The sequence below is a fragment of the Lithobates pipiens genome, unplaced genomic scaffold (assembly GCF_037356315.1).
Source record: "Lithobates pipiens isolate NorthernLeopardFrog02 unplaced genomic scaffold, aLitPip1_a1.2 Scaffold_24, whole genome shotgun sequence".
NCBI classification, from domain to species: Eukaryota; Metazoa; Chordata; class Amphibia; order Anura; family Ranidae; genus Lithobates; species Lithobates pipiens.
Genome location: NW_027507786.1, coordinates 24601746 through 24628065, shown reverse-complemented (window position 1 = coordinate 24628065; position 26320 = coordinate 24601746). Strand labels below are relative to the sequence as shown.

Here is a 26320-nt window from a genome sequence, read left to right as displayed (position 1 = left end):
GACAGAACTTACCAGGTGTGACAGGAGGAACTGACCACCTCTCCCGGGAAATATTCCTTGGCCTTCCAGGAACAGGGACAGGCATCTGGAGGAAAACACTCATTGCCGTGCTTTACCAGCCTGGAAAGAGAAGACAGACCACCAATTACACTTAACTACCCACATCTGATCACCCGGGACCACCCACATCTGATCACCCGGGACCACCCACATCTGATCACCCGGGACCACCCACATCTGATCACCCGGGACCACCCACATCTGATCACCCGGGACCACCCACATCTGATCACCCGGGACCACCCACATCTGATCACCCGGTGGCCCCGGCACCACCCACATCTGGTCACCCGGTGGCCCCGGCACCACCCACATCTGGTCACCCGGTGGCCCCGGCACCACCCACATCTGGTCACCCGGTGGCCCCGGCACCACCCACATCTGATCACCTAGTGGCCCCAGCACCACCCACATCTGATCACCTAGTGGCCCCAGCACCACCCACATCTGGTCACTTAGTGGCCCCGGCACCACCCACATCTGATCACCCAGCGGGAGGAGAAATTCCCCTATTCATACAGCTGATATCAGACAATGATAATTATTGATCATTTTCAGATTGTAGCGATGACAATATAGGGAGACTCCGAATATACTAATGGGGGAGGGGGGGTCATCGTACTGTATATAATAATATACGGTATGAATTGTTGGCGCTATATAAATATACTACATTATATGTTATATTTTATATGATACTATTATAGGGTGTATTAAAAAGGAAGTAAACCCTGATAGGTTTACTTCCTTTGTTTCCCTGCAAAGGTAAAGCATAAAGGACTAATACGCATCGCATCGCATCGCTTCGCATCGTAGGCCATTATGTGTCACTTACCTGACACAGGAGCTGGCGATGTCACCGCTGTCCCCTGTGGCACGAAGCCTCCATCTTCTTTCGGGTATCGCTGCTCTGGCGCTGTGAGTGGCCGGAGCAGCGATGACGTCACTCCTGTGCATATCGCCGTTAGCAGAGGCAAGCTCAGTGCGCATGCGCCGCAGACAGCGGTGACTGTCTTTTTGCAAATATCACCTAAACTGTGTAGGTTTAGATATTTCATGGATCTTCAGGTTAATCACTTTAATCTAGGCTGGCCTGCGGGTCCCCGCGGTCTGTAAGGGTTCACAACCACTTTAATAATTACATTGTTATATATTATTATGTTATATGGGGGGTCTCTGAACCCTAATCACAGCACTCATTGTCCGGCGCGCTTCGCTCAGATGCTTCTAATTGACATTTGATGAAAACCTTCAATGTGTCTCATTTAACGCTCCTAAAATTCCTAATGAGACTCCTCCTCCCGCGCTTCACCGACTCCCTGCACTCTGCCAGCCAATCAAACAACACCAAAATCAGATGGAAGATCTGAACTAAAAACCAGGAGAATTAAGAATGAGAGCGCCAAAAGGTGCCACCGACCCGAGGAGAAGGACAGACAGAGCGAGAGAGAGAGAGAGAGAGAGAGAGAGAGACACAGAGACAGAGACGGAGAGACAGAGACGGAGAGACAGAGACGGAGAGACAGAGAGACAGAGGGAGAGAGAGAGGGACAGAGACGGAGAGACAGAGACGGAGAGACAGAGACGGAGAGACAGAGACGGAGAGACAGAGACGGAGAGAGGGAGAGAGAGACAGAGAGACAGAGGGAGAGAGAGAGGGACAGAGAGACAGAGGGAGAGAGAGAGGGACAGAGAGGGAGAGAGAGAGAGAGAGAGAGAGAGAGAGAGGGAGAGAGAGAGGGAGAGACAGAGGGACAGAGAGGGAGAGACAGAGGAACAGAGAGATAGAGATGGAGACAGACAGAGAGACAGACAGACAGAGAGAGAGGGGGAGAGACAGAGAGAGACACAGCGAGAGAGAGAGAGAGAGACACAGAGAGAGAGACACACAGAGAGAGGGAGAGACATAGAGAGAGAGAGAGAGACACAGAGAGAGAGGGAGAGACAGAGAGAGAGAAACAGAGAGAGAGAGACACACAGAAAGAGAGAGAGAGAGACAAACAGGGAGAGACAAAAAGGGATAGAGAGGCACAGAGAGAGAGACAGAGAGGGAGAGAGAGGCACAGAGAGAGCGACAGAGAGAGAGGCACAGACAGAGAGAGGGAGAGACACAGAGAGACAGCGAGGGAGAGGCACATAGAAAGAGAGAGAGGCACATAAAGAGAGAGACAGAGAGAGACACAGAGAGAGAGAGAGGGAGAAAAAGGCACAGAGAGAGGGAGAAAAAGGCACAGAGAGAGAGGGAGAGAGACACAGAGACGGAGAGACAGAGAGACAGGCACAGAGAGAGAGGGACAGAGAGACAGGCACAGAGAGAGACAGAGAGGGAGAGAGAGAGACAGATAGGGAGAGAGAGAGACAGAGAGGGAGAGAGAGAGACAGAGATAGAGAGAGAGAGAGACAGAGATAGAGAGAGAGAGACAGAGACAGAGAGACGAAGAGAGAGAACAGAGTGATGGAGAGAGAGAACAGAGAGGGGGGAAGAGAGAGACAGAGCGAGACAGAGAGAGAGACAGAGAGAGACACAGACAGAGAGAGAGAGAGCAAAGATCTACAGAGGAGGAGGAGCACTCCCATCATTGTCCCGGGACCACATTGAGGGGATTCTGGGACATTGGAGGGGGAGGTAACACTGATGGAAAGATACCGATGTCCCCTCTCATTGGTATTCCCGTCACGGTGTGTTACTATCCGATCTTCCCCCCTCGATGGACTTCTACCAGTAATGAGCTGTCGGCTCGATCGTCCTCTATACACACAGTTCTATCAGTCTGGGCTTCCTGGGCTCTGTATGTGGTGAATTTTTACTTCATTTATAGCAACGTTGTTGTGTGTGGTGGAGGTTTTCTGTCCTCCATTTTCAATAATCTCATGTCCAGTAAATTATACTTATTTTGATAGCATGTTGTCTGGGGTCACTTTATTCCAACTGCTGGGCATCTGCCCGATTTTTGCGATGTTAATACACATACGGTGTAGACCGGTCGCTGAGGAGTTAATACATGTGACGGGAGTCACTTTGGGTGGGGGGCTTGTGGAACTCGGTGTCCAGCTCCCCCAGCCCCTCCTATGTGTATGTCACCCTGTGTCTATTAGGGACACAGGGTGACCAAGAAGCCCACTATGATTTGTACTATCCAGACTCCCAGTACAACCACAACAGACTCCACATTTCCTTTTACCCCCGTTATCCCAAGTTCTATGTGTGTGGTTTGTGGTGAAAGAATGAAGGGGGATCTTTCACTTGGGACATTAATATTTCTGAACAATATCCCTCCAGAAATATATGAGGATAAACAATTCCACCTTTTTAGGTGAATTCACATGATTGTGTGGCTGTATTCCATTGTTCTATTGTGTCTGTCTGCCTCGGGAGCAACCTATTATGGGATGTATATGTCTCTGTGGATTAGCTGGGAGGGGGTGTTTCTCCAGAAGCCCCTACTAAAGACAGTTTACTGTTGGAAGGCTGAATACACCCGTGTCATGTTACTGGAGGAGGTAAAGTTTCCCCCGCCCCATGTCATTATGTAACGATGGGGGTTGTCCTCTGGGTGTAGATCTCTTTGTACCTGTGTTTGAATAAACAGTCTTATGTTTTCCCCCTACACTGATGTCTCGACAATTGGTGGGTGGGCTGGGGGGTCTTGGATTGTACTGGTACCAGGCAAGGAAGCGTCTACGGCGGACATACTCCGAGTACGGGGCGTCCGTCACACTACACATACGATGAAGACCGGTCACTGAGGGGTTAATACACATACGATGAAGACCAAGGGGGCACTTAGGGGTTAAAGTTTTAAAGCCACAACTCTCCTGATTGGAGGTCAGACTACCAAAACTTGGTTACCCCCCTGGTCCAGCTGGGGGACTTACCTGCACAGGTAAGTAATATCAGGTATGTCCACACTCACCCTCTGGGGCATACGCAGCCTGACACGCAGGGCAGATGGGTGGACGTGGTAACATTCAGAAGGTGGTTCTCGCAGGTCCGCTCTCTGCTCAACTCCGGGTCCGGCGCCCTCTGGCTGCAGTTATAATATATCAGACCCGCCGCACACTCCACACCTGCAACACACAAGGGGAGGATCAGGGTCTCATAAGGGCGAGGTCACTGGCGGGTGTCACATCATCACCTCCACTATGACACAACCCTACATCCCCGAAACATGGAGACCACAATGTAACAAATTATCACTCACCTGAGTCCTGACTCTCACAGCTCATCACCCCGTCTTCACAGCGACTGCAAGAGAGAGGATGAAGAGTCACCCCAAGAAGATGGCCCCCCAACACTGCAACCATCACCCCGAGAACATGACCTCCCCCAAAACTGTGACCATCACCCTGAGAACATGACCTCTAACACTGCAGCCATCACCCAAGAACATGACCCCCAACACTGCGAGCATCACCCCGAGAACATGACCTCCCCCAAAACTGCGACCATCACCCTGAGAACATGACCTCCAACACTGCGACCATCACCCCGAGAACATGACCCCCAACACTGCGACCGTCACCCGAGAACATGACCCCCAACACTGCGACCATCACCCCGAGAACATGACCTCCAACACTGGAACCATCACCCCGAGAACATGAACCCCAACACTGCAACCATCACCCCGAGAACATGAACCCCAACACTGGAACCATCACCCTGAGAATATCACCCCCACAGCATTGTGACCGAAGGTGTTCTGTATTACCAGTTGTAGAGTTGGGTGTAGCAGATGGCGGTATATAGAGGGGGGGGGGGGCGAGGCGAACGTGTTTATTAGGAGGATTGGACGATCGTTACCTCTCATTCCATCTTACCATCTTCCCAGAGAAGTGATGATATCCTCCCCCGGCTGGTAATCCATCCCCCCGATGTAACACGGACACCGACTCCTGCAACACAGAGGGGGACATACTGACACCCCGATACTGACAGTGACATACACCCCAATACTGACACCCCGATACTGACAGTGACATACACTCCAATACTGACACCCCAATATTGACAGTGACATACACTCCAATACTGACACCCCGATACTGACAGTGACATACACTCCAATACTGACACCCCGATAATGACACCCCGATACCGACAGTGACATACACCCCAATACTGACACCCCGATACTGACACCCCGATACCGACAGTGACATACACCCCAATACTGACACCCCGATACTGACACCCCGATACTGACAGTGACATACACCCCAATACTGACACCCCGATACTGACACCCCGATACTGACAGTGACATACACTCCAATACTGACACCCCGATACTGACAGTGACATACACTCCAATACTGACACCCCGATACTGACACCCCGATACTGACAGTGACATACACCCCGATACTGACACCCCGATACTGACACCCCGATACTGACAGTGACATACACTCCAATACTGACACCCCGATACTGACAGCCACTCCAATACTGACACCCCGATACTGACAGTGACACACCATTATAGCACTTTGGAATATTTATTTGTTAGATTGTTACACTTCATTTTATAGGTTTTAGTTATTATTATAATGTGAATTTTGCACTTTTTTTCCAGCACCCCAAACTCCCCCATCCGTGTCTCTATGGGCCTTGCTTTGTGTACTGGTGGGCAGTCATGTTGGAACAGGAAGGGGCCGTCCCCCAAACTCCTCCCACAAAGTCCTCCTCACCTGGTTGCCCCCACACACGCTTGTCACCATCTGACACCAAATACCTTTATCTTGGCCTCATCAGAGCACAGAACGTGGTTCCAGTAATCCACCTCCTTATGCTGCGTACACACGAGCGGATTGTATTGCCGCGTACACACGAGCGGATTGTATTGCCGCGTACACACGAGCGGATTGTATTGCCGCGTACACACGAGCGGATTGTATTGCCGCGTACACACGAGCGGATTGTATTGCCGCGTACACACGAGCGGATTGTATTGCCGCGTACACACGAGCGGATTGTATTGCCGCGTACACACGAGCGGATTGTATTGCCGCGTACACACGGGCGGATTGTATTGCCGCGTACACACGAGCGGATTGTATGGCGTACTTAGTTCGTCATACAATCCGACGGACAGTCCGTCGTACTTTCCACTGAACGGACTTGACCACACACGGATGCACAAACAGTCCGTCGAAAGCTTGCGCGATGACGTGTACAGCACGTACGACGGGACTAGAAATAGGAAGTCCAATACACTGCAATGCAACCTTCCGCCGTGTAAATCCTTTCTGGGCATGCGCCATTCTTAGTCCGTCCGACTAGCCTACACACGAGCGGACTGTCCGCTGAAATGTGTTTCCACGGACTAAGTACGTCAAACAGTCCGCCCGTGTGTACGCGGCATTAGTCTGCTTGTCTTCAGCAAACTGTTTGTGGTCTTTCTTGTGCATCATCTTTAGAAGAGGCTTCCTTCTGGGATGACAGCCATGCAGACCAATTTGATGCAGTGTGCGGCGTATGGTCTGAGTACTGACAGGCTGACCTCCCACCCCTACAACCTCTGCAGCAATGCTGGCAGCACTCATACGTCTATTTCCCAAAGACAACCTCTGGATATGACGCTGAGCACGTGACCTCAACTTCTTTGGTGGACCATGGCGAGGCCTGTTCTGAGGGGAACCCGTCCTGTTATACCGCTGTATGGTCTTGGCCACCGTGCTGCAGATCAGTTTCACACAGCTCTGTGACCCCCAACATACAGCTATAGGGGTCCCCTCTGCCCCACAACACACATCTATAGGGTCCCCTCCACCCCCAACACACATCTATAGGGTCCCCTCTGCCCCACAACACACATCTATAGGGTCCCCTCCACCCCCAACACACATCTATAGGGTCCCCCTCCGCCCCCAACACACATCTATAGGGTCCCCTCCGCCCCCCAACACACATCTATAGGGTCCCCTCTGCCCCACAACACACATCTATAGGGTCCCCTCCACCCCCAACACACATCTATAGGGTCCCCTCCGCCCCCAACACACATCTATAGGGTCCCCCTCCACCCCCCAACACACATCTATAGCGTCCCTCCGCCCCCCAACACACATCTATAGGGCCCCCTCCACCCCCAACACACATCTATAGGGCCCCCTCCGCCACCACCCCCAACACACATCTATAGCATCCCTCCGCCCCCCAACACACATCTATAGGGTCCCCTCCGTCCCCCAGCACACATCTATAGGGTCCCCTCCACCCCCCCAACACACATCTATAGGGTCTCCCTCCACCCCCCCCCCCCCCAACACACATCTATATGGTCTCCCTCCACCCCCCCCCCCCAACATACATCTATAGGGTCCCCTCTGTCCCCCAACACACATCTATATGGTCCCCTCCGCCCCCCCCAACATACATCTATAGGGTCCCCTCTGTCCCCCAACACACATCTATAGGGTCCCCACACACTCACCTCTCTACACAGGTCTCCAGCTCGGTGTGGAGGAAGGTTCCCTCCGGACAGGCGCAGCCCTCAGAGCATCCGTCATCACAGGACCCCGGAGAGGAGAGAGACTGACAGGTCTGAGCACAGAGATCCACACACGTCCCATAGACCATCGATCGCCCACACACCAGACCTGGAGGAGAGTCATCAGATGTCAGGATGAGGGGGTCTCCCCCGTCACTCACCCCCCCCATCATTTCTCACTCACCCCCCTATCTCCGTCATTTCTCACTCACCCCCCCCATCTCCGTCATTTCTCACCCCCCATCTACGTCATTTCTCACTCACCCCCCCATCATTTCTCACTCACCCCCCCATCATTTCTCACTCACCCCCCCCATCATTTCTCACTCACCCCCCTATCTCTGTCATTTCTCATCCCCCCATCCCCCCCCATCTCCATCATTTCTCACTCACCCCCCCCCCCCCCATCTCCGTCATTTCTCAATAATTTCTCACCCCCCCATCTCCGTCATTTCTCATCCCCCCATCTCCGTCATTTCTCACCCCCCATCTCCATCATTTCTCACTCACCCCCCCATCTCCGTCATTTCTCATCCCCCCCCCCCCCCCCATCTCCGTCATTTCTCACTCCCCCATCTCTGTCATTTCTCACCCCCCATCTCCGTCATTTCTCACCCCCCCTCCCCCATCTCCGTCATTTATAACACAGACCCCCATCTCCGTCATACATACCACAGTCGGGGAAGTTGGATCTGAAGTCGATGACGATCCCATAGCTGCGGCACTGGTAGGCGTAGTGTGCCAGGGCAGAGCAGAGACATTCCTCCCCACACTTACAGGTGTCCCTCCGGCACTGCTCGTAGTATGACACCGGGCTCAGATACGGGTGACACCGAGCAAACACATCATGGCTGATTATACTGCAACTTTCCGAAGCGTAGGAAGCTGTGGAGAAGAGCAGGAGTGAGGTCAGGAATGATCACCATGAGGGGGACGGCCTCACCGTACAGGAGGGGGGGGACGGGCTCACCGTACAGGAGGGGGGGGACGGCCTCACCGTACAGGAGGGGGGGGAGGGGCTCACCGTACAGGAGGGGGGACGGGCTCACCGTACAGGAGGGGGGACGGGCTCACCGTACAGGAGGGGGGACGGGCTCACCGTACAGGAGGGGGGGAGGGGCTCACCGTACAGGAGGGGGGGAGGGGCTCACCGTACAGGAGGGGGGGGACGGGCTCACCCTACAGGAGGGGGGACGGGCTCACCGTACAGGAGGGAGGGGAGGGGCTCACCGTACAGGAGGGGGGACGGGTTCACCGTACAGGAGGGGGGACGGGCTCACCGTACAGGAGGGGGGACGGGCTCACCGTACAGGAGGGGGACGGGCTCACCGTACAGGAGGGGGGGGAGGGGCTCACCGTACAGGAGGGGGGGACGGGTTCACCGTACAGGAGGGGGGACGGGCTCACCGTACAGGAGGGGGGACGGGCTCACCGTACAGGAGGGGGGACGGGCTCACCGTACAGTAGGGGGGACGGGCTCACCGTACAGGAGGGGGGACGGGCTCACCGTACAGGAGGGGGGGGAGGGGCTCACCGTACAGGAGGGGGACGGGCTCACCGTACAGGAGGGGGGACGGGCTCACCGTACAGGAGGGGGGACGGGCTCACCGTACAGGAGGGGGGACGGGCTCACCGTACAGGAGGGGGGGACGGGCTCACCGTACAGGAGGGGGGGACGGGCTCACCGTACAGGAGGGGGGGGACAGCCTCACCGTACAGGAGGGGGGGAGGGTCTCACCGTACAGGAGGGGGGACGGCCTCACCGTACAGGAGGGGGACGGGCTCACCGTACAGGAGGGGGGACGGGCTCACCGTACAGGAGGGGGGACGGGCTCACCCTACAGGAGGGGGGACGGGCTCACCGTACAGGAGGGGGGGGAGGGGCTCACCGTACAGGAGGGGGACGGGCTCACCGTACAGGAGGGGGGACGGGCTCACCGTACAGGAGGGGGGACGGGCTCACCGTACAGGAGGGGGGACGGGCTCACCGTACAGGAGGGGGGACGGGCTCACCGTACAGGAGGGGGGACGGGCTCACCGTACAGGAGGGGGGGACGGGCTCACCGTACAGGAGGGGGGGGACGGCCTCACCGTACAGGAGGGGGGGAGGGTCTCACCGTACAGGAGGGGGGACGGCCTCACCGTACAGGAGGGGGACGGGCTCACCGTACAGGAGGAGGGGGGACGGGCTCACCGTACAGGAGGGGGGACAGGCTCACCGTACAGGAGGGGGGACGGGCTCACCCTACAGGAGGGGGGACGGGCTCACCCTACAGGAGGGGGGACGGGCTCACCCTACAGGAGGGGGACGGGCTCACCGTACAGGAGGGGGGACGGGCTCACCCTACAGGAGGGGGGACGGGCTCACCGTACAGGAGGGGGGGGAGGGGCTCACCGTACAGGAGGGGGGATGGGTTCACCGTACAGGAGGGGGGACGGGCTCACCGTACAGGAGGGGGGACGGGCTCACCGTACAGGAGGGGGGACGGGCTCACCGTACAGGAGGGGGGACGGGCTCACCGTACAGGAGGGGGGACAGGCTCACCGTACAGGAGGGGGGACGGGCTCACCCTACAGGAGGGGGGACGGGCTCACCGTACAGGAGGGGGGGGAGGGGCTCACCGTACAGGAGGGGGGACGGGCTCACCGTACAGGAGGGGGGACGGGCTCACCGTACAGGAGGGGGGACGGGCTCACCGTACAGGAGGGGGGACGGGCTCACCGTACAGGAGGGGGGACGGGCTCACCCTACAGGAGGGGGGACGGGTTCACCGTACAGGAGGGGGGATGGGCTCACCGTTCAGGAGGGGGGACGGGCTCACCGTTCAGGAGGGGGGACGGGCTCACCGTACAGGAGGGGGGACGGGCTCACCGTACAGGAGGGGGGGGAGGGGCTCACCGTACAGGAGGGGGGACGGGCTCACCGTACAGGAGGGGGGACGGACTCACCGCACAGGAGGGCGAAGGGCTCACTGTATAGGAGGGGGAAGGCCTCACCCTACAGGAGGGGGGACGGGCTCACCCTACAGGAAGGGGATGGGCTCACCCTACAGGAGGGGGGACGGGCTCACCCTACAGGAGGGGGGACGGGCTCACCGTACAGGAGGGGGGACGGGCTCACCCTACAGGAGGGGGACGGGCTCACCCTACAGGAGGGGGACGGGCTCACCCTATAGGAGGGGGACGGGCTCACCGTACAGGAGGGGGACGGGCTCACCGTACAGGAGGGGGGACGGGCTCACCCTACAGGAAGGGGACGGGCTCACCCTACAGGAGGGGGGACGGGCTCACCCTACAGGAAGGGGACGGGCTCACCCTACAGGAAGGGGACGGGCTCACCCTACAGGAAGGGGACGGGCTCACCCTACAGGAGGGGGGACGGGCTCACCGTACAGGAGGGGGATGGGCTCACCGCACAGGAGGGCGAAGGGCTCACTGTATAGAGGGGGAAGGCCTCACCCTACAGGAGGGGGGACGGGCTCACCCTACAGGAAGGGGATGGGCTCACCCTACAGGAAGGGGGAAGGGCTCACTGTATAGGAGGGGGGGGCGGCCTCACCGTACAGGAGGGGGAAGGGCTCACTGTATAGGAGGGGGAAGGGCTCACCATGAAGGAGGGGGGAGTTTCGTTTTTGCTCCATTTTATCCAATCGGACTATGACTGACTATTTTGCACCTAAAAAAACAGAAACTTTCCTTTTCCAGCTCTTATAAAGTGAAGAAAGCAGATAAAGGGCCTCCGCCCACTGGCTGCAATGACTTTCCTCCATCTGAAGGGGGCAGTACAGAGGACCAGTGGGTAACTATAAGTCACAAGCTGCACCCCCACCCCCAACAAGAGGACTTCTCAGCTATTCAGGAACATTTCCTCCCAACAATCTCTGATCCCGGAATCCGGAGAGATCTGATTTGCTGATGATGAGGGCGGAGTTATGAATATCATTTATAGATTAGAATTTAGAGGGCTGTAGCCGGTTATCGGAGGACCTCCAACATCCTGAGGAGGTTTAGAGGATCAAATACCTACCTGCCTGTAAGTGGACATCGCAGGGGTCCAGGGGGGAGGGAGGATACTCCACTCTGCAGGCGGATGACGTCTTCCAGGAATACCCGAACAGCTGCGGAGTACTTTCCGGAACCCCAACCGGAGACCTGCACCCCGAAACATGAAAATGTGCGTCAGCTACAAGAAAGAGGTCCATGGAAGAGTAGAAGGAGGTCATCCAATCAGAGAAGAGGAAGAGCAGTCAGCATCTCCTGCTGAACAGAGATACACAGAATGTGTCCAGGAAGACAGCCATTCCCACATTTACTGATATATGGACCCCCCCACCCCCCCATATAGAAATATGGAGCCCCCCACCCCCACCACCATATAGAAATATGCAACCACCCAACCCCCACCACCGTATAGAAATATGGAACCTCCCACCCCCACTACCATATAGAAGTATGGACCCCCCCACCCCCACCACCATATAGAAGTATGGACCCCCCACCCCCACCACCATATAGAAATATGGACCCACCACCATATAGAAATATGGAACCCCCCCACCCCCACCACCATATAGAAGTATGGACCCCCCCACCCCCACCACCATATAGAAATATGGAACCACCCAACCCCCACCACCATATAGAAATATGGAACCCCCCCACCCCCACCACCATATAGAAGTATGGACCCCCCCACCCCCACCACCATATAGAAATATGGAACCACCCAACCCCCACCACCGTATAGAAATATGGAACCCCCCATCCCCACCCCCACCACCATATAGAAAAATGGAACCACCCAACCCCCACCACCATATAGAAGTATGGACCCCCCACCACCATATAGAAGTATGGAACCCCCCCCCCCCCACCACCATATAGAAGTATGGAACCCCCCCCACCCCCATATAGAAGTATGGAACCCCCCACCACCATATAGAAGTATGGAACCCCCCCCCCCCACCACCATATAGAAGTATGGAACACCCCCACCACCATATAGAAGTATGGAACCCCCCCCCCCCCCACCACCATATAGAAGTATGGAACACCCCCACCACCATATAGAAGTATGGACCCCCCACCCCCACCACCGTATAGAAAAATGGAACCCCCCACCCCCACCACCATATAGAAATATGGACCCCCCACCACCATATAGAAGTATGGAACCCCCCCACCCCCACCACCATATAGAAGTATGGACCCCCCACCCCCACCACCATATAGAAATATGGACCCCCCCACCACCATATAGAAGTATGGACCCCATTAAAGAAGTACGGACCCCCTTTATAGAAGTAAAGGTAGGGGTCTATGTTACAAGTATGGGCCCTATTATAGATTTATGGACCCCCTTATAGCAGTGAGGACCCCCTGACTCTGAATACAAGGCGCGGCACGTACAGAAAGTCATCCTGCGTGTTGTCATTGAAGGTCCCACAAAGGCCGGCCGTGTTGTCCTTCCAGTGCCCATCCAGCTGGAGATAGAGGCGCAGACCCCGCCGGTCATACAGCAGCTGCAGCCCGATGTCCGTCTTCACTTGTACAAAGACCGATGAGAGTTTCCTCACCCGGAACACGTCTGAAAAGAGAGGAGATCCACTGAAATGTGTCCAGAGGGCGAAGAACGAGAGAAGTCAAATGTCCTCTTCTATTGTAGGAGCCCTCAGACCTCCGATCCACGTACGCCCCTCCCCCCAACTACTCATCTATTGTAGGAGCCCTCAGACCTCCGATCCACGTACGCCCCTCCCCCCAACTACTCATCTATTGTAGGAGCCCTCAGACCTCCGATCCATGTACGCCCCTCCCCCCAACTCCTCATCTATTGTAGGAGCCCTCAGACCTCCAATCCATGTACACCCTTCCCCCCAACTACTCATCTATTGTAGGAGCCCTCAGACCTCCGATCCACGTACGCCCCTTCCCCCCAACTCCTCATCTATTGTAGGAGCCCTCAGACCTCCGATCCATGTACGCCCCTCCCCCAACTACTCATCTATTGTAGGAGCCCTCACACCTCCGATCCATGTATGCCCCTCCCCCCAACTCCTCATCTATTGTAGGAGCCCTCAGACCTCCGATCCATGTACGCCCCTCCCCCAACTACTCATCTATTGTAGGAGCCCTCAGACCTCCGATCCATGTACACCCCTCCCCCCAACTACTCATCTATTGTAGGAGCCCTCAGACCTCCGATCCATGTACGCCCCTCCCCCAACTACTCATCTATTGTAGGAGCCCTCACACCTCCGATCCATGTATGCCCCTCCCCCCAACTCCTCATCTATTGTAGGAGCCCTCAGACCTCCGATCCATGTACGCCCCTCCCCCAACTACTCATCTATTGTAGGAGCCCTCAGACCTCCGATCCACGTACGCCCCTCCCCCCAACTACTCATCTATTGTAGGAGCCCTCAGACCTCCGATCCATGTACGTCCCTCCCCCCAACTACTCATCTATTGTAGGAGCCCTCAGACCTCCGATCCATGTACACCCCTCCCCCCAACTCCTCATCTATTGTAGGAGCCCTCAGACCTCCGATCCACGTACGCCCCTCCCCCCAACTACTCATCTATTGTAGGAGCCCTCAGACCTCCGATCCATGTACACCCCTCCCCCCAACTACTCATCTATTGTAGGAGCCCTCAGACCTCCGATCCACGTACACCCCTCCCCCCAACTCCTCATCTATTGTAGGAGCCCTCAGACCTCCGATCTATGTACACCCCTCCCCCCATCTACTCATCTATTGTAGGAGCCCTCACACCTCCGATCCACGTATGCCCCTCCCCCCAACTACTCATCTATTGTAGGAGCCCTCACACCTCCGATCCATGTATGCCCCTCCCCCCAACTCCTCATCTATTGTAGGAGCCCTCAGACCTCCGATCCATGTACGCCCCTCCCCCCAACTACTCATCTATTGTAGGAGCCCTCAGACCTCCGATCCATGTACGCCCCTCCCCCCAACTACTCATCTATTGTAGGAGCCCTCAGACCTCCGGTCCATGTACGCCCCTCCCCCCAACTACTCATCTATTGTAGGAGCCCTCAGACCTCCGATCCACGTACGCCCCTCCCCACAACTTCTCATCTAATGTAGGAGCCCTCACACCTCCGATCCACGTATGCCCCTCCCCCCAACTACTCATCTATTGTAGGAGCCCTCAGACCTCTGATCCATGTACGCCCCTCCCCCAACTACTCATCTATTGTAGGAGCCCTCAGACCTCCGATCCACGTACGCCCCTCCCCCCAACTACTCATCTATTGTAGGAGCCCTCAGACCTCTGATCCATGTACGCCCCTCCCCCCAACTCCTCATCTATTGTAGGAGCCCTCAGACCTCCGATCCATGTACACCCCTCCCCCCAACTACTCATCTATTGTAGGAGCCCTCAGACCTCTGATCCATGTACGCCCCTCCCCCCAACTACTCATCTATTGTAGGAGCCCTCAGACCTCCGATCCACGTACGCCCCTCCCCCCAACTACTCATCTATTGTAGGAGCCCTCAGACCTCTGATCCATGTACGCCCCTCCCCCCAACTCCTCATCTATTGTAGGAGCCCTCACACCTCCGATCCATGTACACCCCTCCCCCCAACTACTCATCTATTGTAGGAGCCCTCACACCTCCGATCCACGTACGCCCCTCCCCCCAACTACTCATCTATTGTAGGAGCCCTCAGACCTCCGATCCACGTACACCCCTCCCCCCAACTACTCATCTATTGTAGGAGCCCTCACACCTCCGGTCCATGTACACCCCTCCCCCCAACTACTCATCTATTGTAGGAGCCCTCACACCTCCGATCCACGTACACCCCTCCCCCCAACTACTCATCTATTGTAGGAGCCCTCACACCTCCGATCCACGTACACCCCTCCCCCCAACTCCTCATCTATTGTAGGAGCCCTCAGACCTCCGATCTATGTACGCCCCTCCCCCCAACTACTCATCTATTGTAGGAGCCCTCAGACCTCCAATCCACGTACACCCCTCCCCCCAACTACTCATCTATTGTAGGAGCCCTCACACCTCCGATCCATGTACACCCCTCCCCCCAACTACTCATCTATTGTAGGAGCCCTCACACCTCCGATCCACGTACGCCCCTCCCCCCAACTACTCATCTATTGTAGGAGCCCTCAGACCTCCGATCCACGTACGCCCCTCCCCCCAACTACTCATCTATTGTAGGAGCCCTCACACCTCCGATCCATGTACACCCCTCCCCCCAACTACTCATCTATTGTAGGAGCCCTCACACCTCCGATCCACGTACGCCCCTCCCCCCAACTACTCATCTATTGTAGGAGCCCTCAGACCTCCGATCCACGTACACCCCTCCCCCCAACTACTCATCTATTGTAGGAGCCCTCACACCTCCGGTCCATGTACACCCCTCCCCCCAACTACTCATCTATTGTAGGAGCCCTCACACCTCCGATCCACGTACACCCCTCCCCCCAACTACTCATCTATTGTAGGAGCCCTCACACCTCCGATCCACGTACACCCCTCCCCCCAACTCCTCATCTATTGTAGGAGCCCTCAGACCTCCGATCTATGTACGCCCCTCCCCCCAACTACTCATCTATTGTAGGAGCCCTCAGACCTCCGATCCACGTACACCCCTCCCCCCAACTACTCATCTATTGTAGGAGCCCTCAGACCTCCGATCTATGTACGCCCCTCCCCCCAACTACTCATCTATTGTAGGAGCCCTCAGACCTCCGATCTATGTATGCCCCTCCCCCCAACTACTCATCTATTGTAGGAGCCCTCAGACCTCCAATCCATGTACACCCCTCCCCCCAACTCCTCATCTATTGTAGGAGCCCTCAGACCTCCGATCTATGTACGCCCCTCCCCCCAACTACTCATCTATTGTAGGAGCCCTCAGACCTCCGATCCACGTACGCCCCTCCCCCCAACTACTCATCTATTGTAGGAGCCCTCACACCTCCGATCCATGTACACCCCTCCCCCCAACTACTCATCTATTGTAGGAGCCCTCACACCTCCGATCCACGTACGCCCCTCCCCCCAACTACTCATCTATTGTAGGAGCCCTCAGACCTCCGATCCACGTACACCCCTCCCCCCAACTACTCATCTATTGTAGGAGCCCTCACACCTCCGGTCCATGTACACCCCTCCCCCCAACTACTCATCTATTGTAGGAGCCCTCACACCTCCGATCCACGTACACCCCTCCCCCCAACTACTCATCTATTGTAGGAGCCCTCACACCTCCGATCCACGTACACCCCTCCCCCCAACTCCTCATCTATTGTAGGAGCCCTCAGACCTCCGATCTATGTACGCCCCTCCCCCCAACTACTCATCTATTGTAGGAGCCCTCAGACCTCCGATCCACGTACGCCCCTCCCCCCAACTACTCATCTATTGTAGGAGCCCTCAGACCTCCGATCTATGTACACCCCTCCCCCCAACTACTCATCTATTGTAGGAGCCCTCAGACCTCCGATCTATGTACGCCCCTCCCCCCAACTACTCATCTATTGTAGGAGCCCTCAGACCTCCGATCCACGTACGCCCCTCCCCCCAACTCCTCATCTATTGTAGGAGCCCTCAGACCTCCGATCTATGTACGCCCCTCCCCCCAACTACTCATCTATTGTAGGAGCCCTCACACCTCCGATCCACGTACACCCCTCCCCCCAACTACTCATCTATTGTAGGAGCCCTCAGACCTCCGATCCACGTACGCCCCTCCCCCCAACTCCTCATCTATTGTAGGAGCCCTCAGACCTCCGATCTATGTACGCCCCTCCCCCCAACTACTCATCTATTGTAGGAGCCCTCACACCTCCGATCCATGTACACCCCTCCCCCAACTACTCATCTATTGTAGGAGCCCTCAGACCTCCGATCCACGTACGCCCCTCCCCCCAACTCCTCATCTATTGTAGGAGCCCTCAGACCTCCGATCTATGTACGCCCCTCCCCCCAACTACTCATCTATTGTAGGAGCCCTCACACCTCCGATCCACGTACGCCCCTCCCCCCAACTACTCATCTATTGTAGGAGCCCTCAGACCTCCGATCCACGTACGCCCCTCCCCCCAACTCCTCATCTATTGTAGGAGCCCTCAGACCTCCGATCTATGTACACCCCTCCCCCCAACTACTCATCTATTGTAGGAGCCCTCACACCTCCGATCCACGTACACCCCTCCCCCCAACTACTCATCTATTGTAGGAGCCCTCAGACCTCCGATCCACGTACGCCCCTCCCCCCAACTCCTCATCTATTGTAGGAGCCCTCAGACCTCCGATCTATGTACGCCCCTCCCCCCAACTACTCATCTATTGTAGGAGCCCTCACACCTCCGATCCATGTACACCCCTCCCCCAACTACTCATCTATTGTAGGAGCCCTCAGACCTCCGATCCACGTACGCCCCTCCCCCCAACTCCTCATCTATTGTAGGAGCCCTCAGACCTCCGATCCACGTACGCCCCTCCCCCCAACTACTCATCTATTGTAGGAGCCCTCAGACCTCCGATCCATGTACGCCCCTCCCCCCAACTACTCATCTATTGTAGGAGCCCTCACACCTCCGATCCACGTACGCCCCTCCCCCCAACTACTCATCTATTGTAGGAGCCCTCAGACCTCCGGTCCATGTACGCCCCTCCCCCCAACTCCTCATCTATTGTAGGAGCCCTCAGACCTCCGATCCATGTACGCCCCTCCCCCCAACTACTCATCTATTGTAGGAGCCCTCACACCTCCGATCCATGTACACCCCTCCCCCCAACTACTCATCTATTGTAGGAGCCCTCAGACCTCCGATCCACGTACGCCCCTCCCCCCAACTCCTCATCTATTGTAGGAGCCCTCAGACCTCCGATCTATGTATGCCCCTCCCCCCAACTCCTCATCTATTGTAGGAGCCCTCAGACCTCCGATCCATGTACGCCCCTCCCCCAACTCCTCATCTATTGTAGGAGCCCTCAGACCTCCGATCTATGTATGCCCCTCCCCCCAACTCCTCATCTATTGTAGGAGCCCTCAGACCTCCGATCCATGTACACCCCTCCCCCCAACTACTCATCTATTGTAGGAGCCCTCAGACCTCCGATCCACGTACACCCCTCCCCCCAACTACTCATCTATTGTAGGAGCCCTCAGACCTCCGATCTATGTACACCCCTCCCCCCAACTCCTCATCTATTGTAGGAGCCCTCAGACCTCCGATCCACATATACCCCTCCCCCCAACTACTCATCTATTGTAGGAGCCCTCAGACCTCCGATCCACATATACCCCTCCCCCCAACTACTCATCTATTGTAGGAGCCCTCAGACCTCCGATCCACGTACACCCCTCCCCCCAACTACTCATCTATTGTAGGAGCCCTCAGACCTCCGATCCACGTACACCCCTCCCCCCAACTACTCATCTATTGTAGGAGCCCTCAGACCTCCGATCCATGTACACCCCTCCCCCCAACTCCTCATCTATTGTAGGAGCCCTCAGACCTCCGATCCACATATACCCCTCCCCCCAACTACTCATCTATTGTAGGAGCCCTCAGACCTCCGATCCACATATACCCCTCCCCCCAACTACTCATCTATTGTAGGAGCCCTCAGACCTCCGATCCACGTACACCCCTCCCCCCAACTACTCATCTATTGTAGGAGCCCTCAGACCTCCGATCCACGTACACCCCTCCCCCCAACTACTCATCTATTGTAGGAGCCCTCAGACCTCCGATCCATGTACGCCCCTCCCCCCAACTACTCATCTATTGTAGGAGCCCTCAGACCTCCGATCCATGTACACCCCTCCCCCCAACTCCTCATCTATTGTAGGAGCCCTCAGACCTCCGATCCATGTACGCCCCTCCCCCCAACTACTCATCTATTGTAGGAGCCCTCAGACCTCCGATCCATGTACACCCCTCCCCCCAACTACTCATCTATTGTAGGAGCCCTCAGACCTCCGATCCATGTACGCCCCTCCCCCCAACTACTCATCTATTGTAGGAGCCCTCAGACCTCCGATCCATGTACACCCCTTCCCCCAACTACTCATCTATTGTAGGAGCCCTCAGATGAGTAGTTGGGGGGAGGGGTATATGTGGATCGGAGGTCTGAGGGCTCCTACAATAGATGAGTAGTTGGGGGGAGGGGTGTACATGGATCGGAGGTCTGAGGGCTCCTACAATAGATGAGTAGTTGGGGGGAGGGGCGTACATGGATCGGAGGTCTGAGGGCTCCTACAATAGATGAGGAGTTGGGGGGAGGGGTATATGTGGATCGGAGGTCTATTGTAGGAGCCCTCAGACCTCCGATCCACATATACCCCTCCCCCCAACTACTCATCTATTGTAGGAGCCCTCAGACCTCCGATCCACGTACACCCCTCCCCCCAACTACTCATCTATTGTAGGAGCCCTCACACCTCCGATCCACGTACACCCCTCCCCCCAACTACTCATCTATTGTAGGAGCCCTCACACCTCCGATCCATGTACACCCCTCCCCCAACTACTCATCTATTGTAGGAGCCCTCACACCTCCGATCCACGTACACCCCTCCCCCCAACTACTCATCTATTGTAGGAGCCCTCACACCTCCGATCCATGTACACCCCTCCCCCCAACTACTCATCTATTGTAGGAGCCCTCACACCTCCGATCCACGTACACCCCTCCCCCCAACTACTCATCTATTGTAGGAGCCCTCACACCTCCGATCCATGTACACCCCTCCCCCCCAACTACTCATCTATTGTAGGAGCCCTCAGACCTCCGATCCACGTACACCCCTCCCCCCAACTACTCATCTATTGTAGGAGCCCTCAGACCTCCGATCCACGTACACCCCTCCCCCCAACTACTCATCTATTGTAGGAGCCCTCAGACCTCCGATCCATGTACACCCCTCCCCCCAACTCCTCATCTATTGTAGGAGCCCTCAGACCTCCGATCCACGTACACCCCTCCCCCCAACTCCTCATCTATTGTAGGAGCCCTCAGACCTCCGATCCACGTACGCCCCTCCCCCCAACTCCTCATCTATTGTAGGAGCCCTCAGACCTCCGATCCACGTACACCCCTCCCCCCAACTCCTCATCTATTGTAGGAGCCCTCAGACCTCTGATCCATGTACGCCCCTCCCCCCAACTACTCATCTATTGTAGGAGCCCTCAGACCTCTGATCCATGTACGCCCCTCCCCCCAACTCCTCATCTATTGTAGGAGCCCTCAGACCTCTGATCTATGTACGCCCCTCCCCCCAACTCCTCATCTATTGTAGGAGCCCTCAGACCTCCGATCCATGTACACCCCTCCCCCCAACTCCTCATCTATTGTAGGAGCCCTCAGACCTCCAATCCATGTACACCCCTCCCCCCAACTCCTCATCTATTGTAGGAGCCCTCAGACCTCCGATCCATGTACACCCCTCCCCCCAACTCCTCATCTATTGTAGGAGCCCTCACACCTCCGATCCACGTACACCCCTCCCCCCAACTCCTCATCTATTGTAGGAGCCCTCAGACCTCCGATCCACGTACACCCCTCCCCCCATCTACTCATCTATTGTAGGAGCCCTCAGACCTCCGATCCACGTACACCCCTCCCCCCATCTACTCATCTATTGTAGGAGCCCTCAGACCTCCGATCCACGTACACCCCTCCCCCCAACTCCTCATCTATTGTAGGAGCCCTCAGACCTCCGATCCACGTACACCCCTCCCCCCATCTACTCATCTATTGTAGGAGCCCTCAGACCTCCGATCCACGTACACCCCTCCCCCCATCTACTCATCTATTGTAGGAGCCCTCAGACCTCCGATCCACGTACACCCCTCCCCCCAACTACTCATCTATTGTAGGAGCCCTCAGACCTCCGATCCACGTACACCCCTCCCCCCATCTACTCATCTATTGTAGGAGCCCTCAGACCTCTGATCCATGTACGCCCCTCCCCCCAACTACTCATCTATTGTAGGAGCCCTCAGACCTCTGATCCACGTACACCCCTCCCCCCAACTACTCATCTATTGTAGGAGCCCTCAGACCTCCGATCCATGTACACCCCTCCCCCCAACTACTCATCTATTGTAGGAGCCCTCAGACCTCCGATCCATGTACACCCCTCCCCCCATCTACTCATCTATTGTAGGAGCCCTCAGACCTCCGATCCATGTACACCCCTCCCCCCAACTACTCATCTATTGTAGGAGCCCTCAGACCTCCGATCCACGTACACCCCTCCCCCCATCTACTCATCTATTGTAGGAGCCCTCAGACCTCCGATCTATGTACACCCCTCCCCCCAACTACTCATCTATTGTAGGAGCCCTCAGACCTCTGATCCATGTACACCCCTCCCCCCAACTACTCATCTATTGTAGGAGCCCTCAGACCTCCGATCCATGTACACCCCTCCCCCCAACTACTCATCTATTGTAGGAGCCCTCAGACCTCCGATCCATGTACGCCCCTCCCCCCAACTACTCATCTATTGTAGGAGCCCTCAGACCTCCGATCCACGTACACCCCTCCCCCCAACTCCTCATCTATTGTAGGAGCCCTCAGACCTCCGATCCACGTACACCCCTCCCCCCAACTACTCATCTATTGTAGGAGCCCTCAGACCTCCAATCCATGTACACCCCTCCCCCCAACTACTCATCTATTGTAGGAGCCCTCAGACCTCTGATCCACGTACACCCCTCCCCCCAACTCCTCATCTATTGTAGGAGCCCTCAGACCTCTGATCCACGTACACCCCTCCCCCCAACTCCTCATCTATTGTAGGAGCCCTCAGACCTCCAATCCATGTACACCCCTCCCCCCAACTACTCATCTATTGTAGGAGCCCTCAGACCTCCGAACCATGTACACCCCTCCCCCCAACTACTCATCTATTGTAGGAGCCCTCAGACCTCCGAACCATGTACACCCCTCCCCCCAACTACTCATCTATTGTAGGAGCCCTCAGACCTCCGATCCACGTACACCCTTCCCCCCAACTCCTCATCTATTGTAGGAGCCCTCAGACCTCCGATCCACGTACACCCCTCCCCCCAACTACTCATCTATTGTAGGAGCCCTCAGACCTCCGATCCATGTACGCCCCTCCCCCCAACTACTCATCTATTGTAGGAGCCCTCAGACCTCCGATCCATGTACACCCCTCCCCCCAACTACTCATCTATTGTAGGAGCCCTCAGACCTCCGATCCACGTACACCCCTCCCCCCAACTACTCATCTATTGTAGGAGCCCTCACACCTCCGATCCATGTACACCCCTCCCCCCAACTACTCATCTATTGTAGGAGCCCTCACACCTCCGATCCATGTACACCCCTCCCCCCAACTCCTCATCTATTGTAGGAGCCCTCAGACCTCCGAACCATGTACACCCCTCCCCCCAACTACTCATCTATTGTAGGAGCCCTCAGACCTCCGATCCACGTACACCCTTCCCCCCATCTACTCATCTATTGTAGGAGCCCTCAGACCTCCGATCCACGTACACCCCTCCCCCCAACTACTCATCTATTGTAGGAGCCCTCACACCTCCGATCCATGTACACCCCTCCCCCCCAACTACTCATCTATTGTAGGAGCCCTCAGACCTCCGATCCACGTACACCCCTCCCCCCAACTACTCATCTATTGTAGGAGCCCTCAGACCTCCGATCCACGTACACCCCTCCCCCCAACTACTCATCTATTGTAGGAGCCCTCAGACCTCCGATCCATGTACACCCCTCCCCCCAACTACTCATCTATTGTAGGAGCCCTCAGACCTCCGATCCATGTACACCCCTCCCCCCAACTCCTCATCTATTGTAGGAGCCCTCAGACCTCCGATCCACGTACACCCCTCCCCCCAACTCCTCATCTATTGTAGGAGTCCTCAGACCTCCGATCCACGTACGCCCCTCCCCCCAACTCCTCATCTATTGTAGGAGCCCTCAGACCTCCGATCCACGTACACCCCTCCCCCCAACTACTCATCTATTGTAGGAGCCCTCAGACCTCTGATCCATGTACGCCCCTCCCCCCAACTCCTCATCTATTGTAGGAGCCCTCAGACCTCCGATCCATGTACACCCCTCCCCCCAACTCCTCATCTATTGTAGGAGCCCTCAGACCTCCAATCCATGTACACCCTTCCCCCCAACTCCTCATCTATTGTAGGAGCCCTCAGACCTCCGATCCACGTACACCCCTCCCCCCAACTCCTCATCTATTGTAGGAGCCCTCACACCTCCGATCCACGTACACCCCTCCCCCCAACTCCTCATCTATTGTAGGAGCCCTCAGACCTCCGATCCACGTACACCCCTCCCCCCATCTACTCATCTATTGTAGGAGCCCTCAGACCTCCGATCCACGTACACCCCTCCCCCCATCTACTCATCTATTGTAGGAGCCCTCAGACCTCCGATCCACGTACACCCCTCCCCCCAACTACTCATCTATTGTAGGAGCCCTCAGACCTCCGATCCACGTACACCCCTCCCCCCATCTACTCATCTATTGTAGGAGCCCTCAGACCTCTGATCCATGTACGCCCCTCCCCCCAACTACTCATCTATTGTAGGAGCCCTCAGACCTCTGATCCACGTACACCCCTCCCCCCAACTACTCATCTATTGTAGGAGCCCTCAGACCTCCGATCCATGTACACCCCTCCCCCCAACTACTCATCTATTGTAGGAGCCCTCAGACCTCCGATCCATGTACACCCCTCCCCCCATCTACTCATCTATTGTAGGAGCCCTCAGACCTCCGATCCATGTACACCCCTCCCCCCAACTACTCATCTATTGTAGGAGCCCTCAGACCTCCGATCCACGTACACCCCTCCCCCCATCTACTCATCTATTGTAGGAGCCCTCAGACCTCCGATCTATGTACACCCCTCCCCCCAACTACTCATCTATTGTAGGAGCCCTCAGACCTCTGATCCATGTACACCCCTCCCCCCAACTACTCATCTATTGTAGGAGCCCTCAGACCTCCGATCCATGTACGCCCCTCCCCCCAACTCCACATCTATTGTAGGAGCCCTCAGACCTCCGGTCCATGTACGCCCCTCCCCCCAACTACTCATCTATTGTAGGAGCCCTCACACCTCCGATCCATGTACACCCCTCCCCCCAACTCCTCATCTATTGTAGGAGCCCTCAGACCTCCGATCCACGTACACCCCTCCCCCCAACTCCTCATCTATTGTAGGAGCCCTCAGACCTCCGATCCATGTACGCCCCTCCCCCCAACTACTCATCTATTGTAGGAGCCCTCAGACCTCCGATCCACGTACACCCCTCCCCCCAACTCCTCATCTATTGTAGGAGCCCTCAGACCTCCGATCCACGTACACCCCTCCCCCCAACTACTCATCTATTGTAGGAGCCCTCAGACCTCCAATCCATGTACACCCCTCCCCCCAACTACTCATCTATTGTAGGAGCCCTCAGACCTCTGATCCACGTACACCCCTCCCCCCAACTCCTCATCTATTGTAGGAGCCCTCAGACCTCTGATCCACGTACACCCCTCCCCCCAACTCCTCATCTATTGTAGGAGCCCTCAGACCTCCAATCCATGTACACCCCTCCCCCCAACTACTCATCTATTGTAGGAGCCCTCAGACCTCCGAACCATGTACACCCCTCCCCCCAACTACTCATCTATTGTAGGAGCCCTCAGACCTCCGAACCATGTACACCCCTCCCCCCAACTACTCATCTATTGTAGGAGCCCTCAGACCTCCGATCCACGTACACCCTTCCCCCCAACTCCTCATCTATTGTAGGAGCCCTCAGACCTCCGATCCACGTACACCCCTCCCCCCAACTACTCATCTATTGTAGGAGCCCTCAGACCTCCGATCCATGTACGCCCCTCCCCCCAACTACTCATCTATTGTAGGAGCCCTCAGACCTCCGATCCATGTACACCCCTCCCCCCAACTACTCATCTATTGTAGGAGCCCTCAGACCTCCGATCCACGTACACCCCTCCCCCCAACTACTCATCTATTGTAGGAGCCCTCACACCTCCGATCCATGTACACCCCTCCCCCCAACTACTCATCTATTGTAGGAGCCCTCACACCTCCGATCCATGTACACCCCTCCCCCCAACTCCTCATCTATTGTAGGAGCCCTCAGACCTCCGAACCATGTACACCCCTCCCCCCAACTACTCATCTATTGTAGGAGCCCTCAGACCTCCGATCCACGTACACCCTTCCCCCCATCTACTCATCTATTGTAGGAGCCCTCAGACCTCCGATCCACGTACACCCCTCCCCCCAACTACTCATCTATTGTAGGAGCCCTCAGACCTCCGATCCATGTACACCCCTCCCCCCATCTACTCATCTATTGTAGGAGCCCTCAGACCTCCGATCCATGTACACCCCTCCCCCCAACTACTCATCTATTGTAGGAGCCCTCAGACCTCTGATCCATGTACGCCCCTCCCCCCAACTCCTCATCTATTGTAGGAGCCCTCAGACCTCCGATCCATGTACACCCCTCCCCCCAACTCCTCATCTATTGTAGGAGCCCTCAGACCTCCAATCCATGTACACCCTTCCCCCCAACTCCTCATCTATTGTAGGAGCCCTCAGACCTCCGATCCACGTACACCCCTCCCCCCAACTCCTCATCTATTGTAGGAGCCCTCAGACCTCCGATCCATGTACACCCCTCCCCCCAACTACTCATCTATTG

At 56.3% G+C, this 26320-nt stretch overlaps 1 protein-coding gene across 1 annotated transcript in view; it reads right to left on the bottom strand.

Moving 5' to 3' along the window:
- OTOG (otogelin) overlaps positions 1–26320 on the bottom strand; it is a 217270-nt gene that overhangs the window by 113368 nt on the left and 77582 nt on the right. Inside the window, exons 17-24 of the mRNA XM_077453472.1 lie at positions 12966–13143; positions 11584–11708; positions 8229–8441; positions 7500–7665; positions 4882–4956; positions 4263–4306; positions 3975–4128; positions 13–120 (exon numbers count right to left, since the gene is read on the bottom strand). Of these exons, the coding sequence (XP_077309598.1) occupies positions 13–120; positions 3975–4128; positions 4263–4306; positions 4882–4956; positions 7500–7665; positions 8229–8441; positions 11584–11708; positions 12966–13143 (1063 nt within the window). The remainder of the gene's footprint in view (positions 1–12; positions 121–3974; positions 4129–4262; positions 4307–4881; positions 4957–7499; positions 7666–8228; positions 8442–11583; positions 11709–12965; positions 13144–26320) is intronic.